This window comes from Sceloporus occidentalis, unplaced genomic scaffold (genome assembly GCF_023333645.1).
Source record: "Sceloporus occidentalis isolate IW3139 unplaced genomic scaffold, rSceOcc1.0.p SCAF_14, whole genome shotgun sequence".
Lineage (NCBI taxonomy): Eukaryota > Metazoa > Chordata > Lepidosauria > Squamata > Phrynosomatidae > Sceloporus > Sceloporus occidentalis.
In genome coordinates this window covers 11,817,346-11,826,483 of record NW_028316994.1, presented here as the reverse complement: position 1 = coordinate 11,826,483, position 9,138 = coordinate 11,817,346, and the positions used below count along the sequence as shown (strand labels likewise).

At 41.8% G+C, this 9,138-nt stretch overlaps 1 protein-coding gene across 1 annotated transcript; it reads right to left on the bottom strand.

The window, feature by feature from the left end:
- Positions 1-6,933: 6,933 nt before the first annotated feature.
- Positions 6,934-9,138, bottom strand: LOC149303977 (olfactory receptor 4K1-like). Its single transcript, XM_089480895.1, has 3 exons — positions 8,233-9,138; positions 8,017-8,045; positions 6,934-7,024 (listed from the first exon to the last, which is right to left on the bottom strand). The coding sequence occupies exons 1-3, from the start codon at positions 9,136-9,138 to the stop codon at positions 6,934-6,936; spliced, it is 1,026 nt and encodes a 341-aa protein (XP_089337021.1).

Sequence of the window (9,138 nt, the reverse complement as noted above, 5' to 3'; positions counted from 1 at the left end):
CTCCCTGCAAGAAACACAAAGAGTTGCAGTGGAAAGTAGATCATAACAATGACAGAAGGTAACGTACATCTTGGCCACAACACTCCAGTATACCACAAGTGTGTTTGATCAGCCTAAATCCCCTTGTTAGTCCCAACTACAGTAGATTTATTGAATCAGTGGGACTAACAATTCAGTCGTAAAGTGTAGGATATTCCAGGGACTGTCCTAAATTACTTCCCTTGTCAGCATAGAATTTTGGTTGTTGTTGGATTTTTTGGACTGTGAATACCACTGTGATCACTTGAGCTTTAAAATTGATCCAATGAATTACTAAGGGCATTGTCTTAGGCTCCAAGGCAATGCCCTTAGTAGTTCAGTGGATCAATGGACTCTAAGGTTTAGTGAAGAAATAGAGTACCCTTATGCCATGCTCCACCCAGGAATTCATTTTGGAGCTAGAATTGAGACTGCATCCAGTGATCTATCAGTAGGTCCCAATCTACCTTAGGGATAAAATGGCATATTTTTATTCTGAGTGTGCTTCTAAAGATTTGGTTTTCATAAAGCACACACACACACACACACACACACACACACACACACACACACACGGAGAGAGGGGGGATAAGTATTATACTGCAGTTACAAACTATAAATGAGGAGTGCTTATTGCATATCCTGGCAGTTGGTGGCTTCCATGCCAGTAGGCCAGTTAATCTCCTATGGCATTTACTTCAAGGTGCTGAATCTATTTTGTAGAAAGGACACAGCACCTTGGATAGCTCCAATAAAGGAGGTTGGACTAACATCCAGAGCAGACTCACCACCACTGATTCTATGATCTAAACTATTAAGTACCAAACTGCAGCTTGAACGTTCCTGCACTTTGTTGTTGTTGTGTGCCTTCAAGTACACTTTTGACACCCTAAGAAAACCCTATCATGGGGTTTTCTTGGCAAATTTCTTCACAGGGAGTTTGCCATTGCCATCCTCTGAAGCTGAGGTGTGACTTGCTTAAGGTTACCCAGTGGGTTTCACAGTTCAGTGGGGATTAGAACCCTGCTCTTCAGAGTCCTAGTTCAACAATCAAACCACCAAGCCACACTGGCTGTCATTCCTGTATTGTATCTCATAATTTGTGCCAACTAAACTCCATTTTTCAGCACATGTAGCCCACTGCTAGTCCTTCACAGAATACCTGTCACCTACTGTGCCATTCTTCCAACAAGATGTAGCTAAAGGGAGACATGTTTTCCAGTGCCTTCCATCTTGGGCTTTGGGGTCATTCCTTCTTCATCACCCTTGCTATCAAAACATGAAAGAGCTTAATGAAAAATCTGGTTGCTCACATATTTTCATTGCAGTCTTCACTACCAGAGCTTTCTTTTCATGCTTTCCTTCCCATCCCACTCCACACCCACATTTCTTTCTGCAAAACATGCTGTGTTACTGCGTCATACAGTTTATTTTATTTATACTTCACCTTTCTCCATATGGAGAACCCAAGGCAGCTTCTTCTTGTTGTTGTTGTTGCTGCTGCTGCTGCTGCTGTTGTTGTGTGCCTTCAAGTCATTTTTGATTTATGGGGACTCTATGGCAACATTATCATGGGGTTCTCTTGGCAAGATGAGGGTTTACCTTTGCCTTCCTCTGAGGCTGAGAGAGTGTGGCTTGCTCCAGATCACCCAATGGATTTCCATGACCAAGTGAGAATTCAAATCCTGATGTCCAGAGTCATAGCGCAATGCTCAAACCACCACATCATGCTCGTGACTTACAAGCATTTTTAAAGGATACAGTTTAAAAAACAATTTGCACAAAAGGTTTTAAAAGCCAATTAAAGTTTTTTTTTAAAAAAAAAAGGTTAAAATAATACAATACACAATTGAAACAGAGTAAAACTTGACCTGGGTGTTTCATTTTACATGTGCATATTGTTAATTTTAAATAAAAAGTTTGCTGAACTATGTTGAATTTTTTTTGTAGCATGGGAACCTAAAGCTGTTCTTTCCATTTTACTTCTATCTCTTTTACCACATTTTTATTCAAGAAGTAGTGCTCAAGAACACATCTATTTCACTGAGATGTAGTTTGACACCACTTTAAGTGCTATAGCCTCATCCTATAGAATTCTGAAATTTGTAGTTTTGTGAGATGCTTATTCTTCTCCATCAGAGTGCTCTGGTGTCACAACAACCTACAAACCCCAGGATTTCATAGGATGGAGCCATGGCAGTTAAAGTGGTGTCAGACTACATTTATTCTACAGTGTGGCAACAGTCATGGTAAATTGATAAGGCAACAAGTATAGATGCTGTTACTTTTACTGATGGATGGCAGATGTACCAATGGATTATCACTGCCTAGTAGGGAAGAGCTACTGATTTTTATGGAAAACCTACCATTGAAACAAGATGAAAGAAAGAAGCAAAACACACTTCCGTCCCAATGTGGGCACTGTAAATCTGGGAAATCTGCCTAGTTAAAAACAGACTTGTAAGCAAAAATCACTATTTAAGAGGCATAGGAGCTCCATTTTCAGGATTAATACACTTTTTGACAGAGAGCCAGCATGGTATAGTGGTTTGCATGCTAAGACTAGGACTTCAGGAGACCAGAGCTGGAATCATCACTCAGCCATGGAAACCCACTGGGTGGCCTTGGGCAAGTTACACTCTCTCAGCCTTAGAGGAAGGCATTGACAAACCTCCTCTGAAGAAATCTTGCCAATAAAACTTTTTGAGTCATGTTTCTGAGTCACAGGATCATCATAAGTCAGAGATGATGAGGACAAGCAACAGGGGATATGTGTGCTACCCTCATGGGCTGCTTGTGAACTTCAACGGACCACTGAGTGGTGGACTGCAAGGTCAAGAATTCAGGACACAATCTCCTTCTCATTTAGCAATGAGAAAATAGACTTCTTGCTTTTCTTTACATTAGGTGATCTGTGATAGAAGGTAGGAATGGGCAACTTCAGCAGGTCCACAGGCCAATTTTGGGTACGCCACAAAAAGAGTCTCAGAGAACCAGAGCTGCATTTTGTCCACTTCTGTATTACAGGTGTATACTCTTACTCAGCTGGATATTCCTGGGGACGACTGAAGACAACTTGGCCAGGACCAACTAGAGCACTCAAATGAAATAAAAAGTCTTTAAATACTGTAAAAGCTGAATTAGGACATAGCAGCAAATGCGGCAAAAAGAAAACCCTACAAAGAAACCCGAAATTGACACAAAGAGATAACATGCTAGAGAGATGTGTGGTTTTGTGAAACAAAAGAATTGCATAGCTTGTTTACTTCAGTTTCTATGTTGTGTGTGTGTGTGTGTGTGTGTGTCTATATATATATCCCATTGTGAAGCATTGTACCTTCACTATCAGACCCTTGTGGAGGAAAGAATATATAAGTCTGAGACATCCAAGCAGTTGTGAAGCCTTATTCATATACAGGGATGGAAATAAAATTTGCTGGATTTGTACTTTTCTAGGAAAACATCCTGCATTGACATTTTGTGTTTTTCAAGATTTACAATGGGATAGAATACTGTTTGGCACCAAAAAAAAAAAAATCTGTTTTCTTTCCAAGTTTGCCACGTGTGCTAAAACATGTGTACATATGAAACATACATAGAAGTAAAATAAAAGGAAATGAAACTGTCTGTGTTTTTTGAAAAATGGATACAAGGATACGTTTGTCAGTGAGGAAAGATGCATCAAATTAGTTGACCATGCATCCAAAATGGTGTTTGAGCCAAAAAAGGGCAACATTTACACATGGGAAGAAGAAAAAAGGAGCACAATATGGAACTAGTATGAGACAGGAATGGGAGTGGGAATCTGAAAAAGGCAATGAAATGGTCAGTTTCCATATTTCTGTTCACATAATGCTTTTGAAGAGTCTGTGATCCACAAAGGCAATAACATCTATTATATATTGTTATGACACATGGTGAATTTCCTAATCCATGTGTACCTCTGAGAAATAGTAAGATAATTCTTGATCAATATGTAACGAGTGTATCCACATTGCAGAATTAAAGCAGTGTGTCACCACTTTAACTGCCATGACTCTATCCTACAGAACCTTGGGGTTTGTAGTTTGGCAAGACACCAGAGCTCTCTGGCAGACCAGGCTAAATACCTCACCAAACTACAGCTCCAAGGATTCCACAGGATGGAGCCGTGACAGTTAAAGTGGTGTCAAACTGCTTTCATTATGCAGTGTGGACACATCCATGGGTTGTGATGGCCTTCTAGTAGTTATCCAAAAGTAAAGTCCAGGAGAACATCATCTTGGAAATGCAGATGTGCCATTGTTTCTTAGCAGCCTGGGCTGACATCCCTGGAACTATATTTGAGAGATTTCAAATGCTTAGGTAGGAGAATCTGAAATAAAGCAAGAGGTAAGGCAATGAGAAGATAATACTGTAAGAATAAGAAATGACTCACCATTCAGTGTCTTGGTGAGGAGGGATCTACAGCTGGTTTGTGGCTGAGCTCTTTCACCACAAATAACCTCTGGACACATAAAGAGTATTGATGTGGGTACCTGTTCAGTGGTACTCTGGAAGCAATTCCGATTCAGCACTCAGGAGAGCTTGTTAAAAAGTTTGCAAGCAATAGTAGCATACTCTTGGGGTGAGTTAGGGAAGGAAGATAGAAGAATGAATTATGACAGCAACTAGATATGCTTTCCCCAGTGCAGTGTGGCTAGGCTCACTTGCTCGAGTCATCTCTGGTGGGAGCACAATGAACTACCGTAACTGTACTTGTAACTGCTTCTGTGAATTCCAGCCATTATTAACCCACAGACTATTTTGATCTATCCATTGATCTGTCACTCAAAGTCCTCTTTCCACATACTTCAGTATGCAACTAAAAGCCATATGGACTGAAATGTGAGATAAAAGAAAAAGGAGCAGCTGTTGGCTTCCATACCACTAGGAAGGTGAATCCACTCTGAGGTTCAAGGTGAACTTTAAAAGAGCAAGCCAAGGTCCTGAACTAACCCCCAAATCGGTTCAAGACTTTGGATAATTCCACTGCAGTTCATATTTGAGCTGAGAATCTCACTCATCCCTAGCCATCATACTTATACACAAGGTCAACTTATAGCCGAGTATATACGGTAAGAGTACAGCACAGGGACGTAGCCAGGGTTTTGGGAAGGGGGGGTCCACACTAAGTGCCACCATTATAATGGGGCTTGGGTGCAGCGGCACGGCAGCACACACCATTCATTTTATCTAACGGAAGGGGGGGTCCGGACCCCAAGAACCCCCCCGGCTATGTCCCTGTACAGCACAAACTCTCAACCGAAAGACTTCCATAGTAAATGGTCAATGCCAAAATCTGTTTATATAAAAACATTTTTGTCTGTCAGTTGAAGGAGAACCAAGAAAGGGCAGGCCTAGCCTCCCATTAGATAGAATCCCATAGTGTTATGGGGGTGGGTGGGTGGGGCATAAAATGAGTAACAGGTTTTCAAAACAGAAATAAGGAATAGTCAACATTCTTGACACTCAGTGTTGACATTCAGGAAATAGCTATGAACAAATTTCTGTTTTACCAAAATACCACGTTAAAGCTTTTACTTTTCAATTAAGCCAGCTGTGTATTTCTCTTTAAAATTAACACATTGACCACATTCATAAATTACATGGTACACAACGTTTTTGTCTTTATGAAGGGCTTGCAACCCAAAATACAGGATATTTATTTCATTTTGGCATCTTGTTCAGTCTATATAAAAGGAAAAGCATTCCAAATCTCAAATAAAGGACATCAGTTACAATAAAGAAAACCTATCTATAGCCAGCATGATGTAGCTGTTTGAGTGTTGGACTATGACACTGGAGACCAGGGGTTCATATCCCTGCTTGGTCATGGGAATCCACTGGACCTTGGCTAAGTCACACTCTCTCAGCCTGAGAAGTCAGTGGCAACCCTCCTCTGAACAAACCTTGCCAAAGAAAACCCTCTGATAGGTTCACCATATGTCATAAATTACTTGAAGGCACACAACAACAAACCAATCAGATAAGGGACATCCCAAGGGGGCAGTCACCAAAAAGGCTTTCTTCACATGTTCTCACTCGAGGGTCCCATGAAAGGGAGGAACACAACAAAAACCCTCTCGTATGAATATCAAAATACAGGCAGGCTGACATGGAGACATTCAGTCCTTCAGGCTGTATCTACGCTGCAGAATTAATGCAGTTTGACACCGCTTTAATTGCCATGGTTCAATGCTATAGAATTCTGGGATTTGTAGTTTTGTGGGCTATTTAGCCTTCTTTATCAAGGAGCTCTATGGCTACAAAAAATTAGCATTCCTGGGGATGGAAACATGACAGTTAAAGCAGTGTCAAACTGCATTAATTCTTCAGTGTGGTAGCAGCCTCAAGCTGCTATAAGGATCTTACAGGTAGTCTGGACTCAATCAACAAGAAAGCAGGTTAGACGATGAAGGAATAGAGGGCATGCTTATCAAATTTGTAGATTTGGTTTCATTAGGAGGAATAGCTAATACTCCAGGCTGTTTAAGTATTTGAATGGGTGTCATGTTGAGGATGCAGCAAGCTTGTTTTCTGCTGCTCCATGGAATAGGACACAGAACAATGGATGCAAGCTACAGGAAAAGAGATTCCACCTAAACATTAGGAGAAACTTCCTGACAGTAAGAGCTCTTTGACATACTCCCTCAAAGTGTGGTGGAGTCCCCTTCTTTGAAGGTTTTTAAAGAGAGGCTGGATGGCCATCTGTCAGGGATGCTTTGATTGTGAGGTCTTGCATGGCAGGGTGTTAGACTGGATGGCCCTTGGGGTTTCTTCCAACTCTATGATTCTATGATATGATTCTATGGCACACAAGCAAAATGAGTTGAAAGAAAGACTATCAATGACAATCCAGACTGGATGACAACACCCTGGCTCAATGTAAAGGTCTTAGCCTCCAAAGAAACGGAGGAAGAAGAGCTGTGCCATGCAGCCTTGGAAGGAGATGGCCTGGCGTTGGATCAGAAAGTCAACAAGAGCTCTGGAAATAGCAACAGTGGCCATACAGAGGTCAAGGAAAGCCAAATGACCCAGGAGTAATGACCATAGGCAGTAGGCAGTGGTCAGAGGAATGTTTTCATGGGAAGTGAAAGAGCCAAGAACTCTTGGATAAAAGTAGAAAGAGGTCATACTTATTCTAAACATTTAATTCACACAGTTCCTTTTGTCAGTATAGTAAAGGACCTAGAAACTGTTACATACACTGGTAACTTCGCGACTTGATTTCTGTAACGCACTCTACATGGGGCTACTCTTGCGCCTAGTCCGGAAACTTCAACTAGTGCAAAATATGGCAGCCAGGCTGGTCGCTGGAAAAACTAGGAGTGACCGAATAACACCCATCTTAAAATCTCTTCACTGGCTGCCTATTAGTTTCCAGGCACAGTACAAGGTGTTGGTTATAACCTTTAAAGCCCTTCATGGCTTGGGTCCAACCTATTTGAGGAATCGTCTGCTTCTGCCCTGCACCCTCAGGTCCTCTGGGAGGAATCTACTGCAGCCTTTAAAACCCAGACTAACTGCTACCTCCCAGAGGGCCTTCTCTGCAATTGCTCCCAAACTATGAAACGGTCTGCCAGACAAGATCCATCAAATTGCCAGCTTAGACAGCTTTAAAAAAGCTGTCAAGACAGATCTCTTCCAGCAGGCCTTTCCTGAATAAAAGTGCCCGGCCACAGAATGACTGCCCCCCACATCATGTGTTAGCCCACCGCTCTGTTCTCGCTGTATTTTATTGTGTTTTTAATAGATGTTTTAATTGTAATTTGTTTAATCCTGTTTTAAGGGGGGGAATTTGGGACATAAATTTGTAAATGTGGATTTTAACATGTTGTAGCTGTTTTGATCGTCTTGTCACAGAAAAGCGGGATATAAATAAAAGTTTTATTTTATTTTTATTTATTTTTATTTTTAAAAAAGACAGACATTGTCTCTTGCATACCACATGAAATTCTAACCAACATGAAATATTACCTGTATAGTTTTAGCTTTTTCTTTCTAATCTGTCCCTCAGCTCTATAAACTCCAGCCTTACTCCTCGCATTATATATTACCTTGTAACAATGACACTCAATTAAGGCTGGGCCTGAATGGAAGACTCTTCTTCTAATGTTTCCAACATGCCAGCTCTCCTAGCTGAATGGTGGCAATCTGAGCAGAAACCATTCCAGAATGTTTTGTCAACAGCACCCTCCGCATGGCAGCTTTCATCTCCTTGTTCCTCAGAGCATATATAGCAGGGTTCATGAAGGGGGTGATTGCCGTGTAGAAGACAGAGAGCACTTTATCAGTAATGAAATGAGTATTTGGCTGCAGGTAAATAAATATACAAGGCCCAAAATACATGGTGACCACAATGAGGTGAGAAGTACATGTGGAGATGGCTTTGGCGGTTCCTTCAGAAGTGCTCCGAGAGCAGATTGTGGAGAGAATGATTCCATAGGAGGAAAGCAAAGCAACAAAGCCCACCAGTGAAATGATGCCACTGTTGGTCATCATCATGACTTCCAGGGGGTACATATCGATGCAGGTCAACCTGATGAGAAAGGGGATGTCACAGAAGAAGTTGTCCACATGATTGGCCCCACAGAAGGGTATGTTAATAACGAAGCCCAGTTGCACACTAGTATGGAGCAGCCCACCAGACCAGGCAATGAGGACAAACACTATGCAATGACGCCTGCTCATGCATGAGCCATAGTGAAGAGGATGGCAGATGGCTACATACCGGTCATAGGCCATAAGCACCAGCAGAAGCATTTCGCTGCCTCCAAAGAAATGAAGGAAAAAGAACTGTGCCATGCATCCTTGGAAGGAGATGATTTGGCACTGGGTCAGGAAGTCAACAAGCGCCCTGGGGGTGGCGACAGAGGCCATACAGATATCAAGGAAAGCCAAATGGCCCAGCAGGAAAAACATTGGTGAATTAAAAAGCCGGGACTCCCAAAAGATTGCCAGGAGGATGAGGATGTTACTGAAGATAGTAGCCATGTAGAGGAAGAGGAAGATGAAAAATAAGAGGAGCTGAACTTCCCAGGTCTGGGAGAAGCCCAGTAGGACAAAGTCAGTGAGCTTAGTCTTGTTTTCCCATGCCAT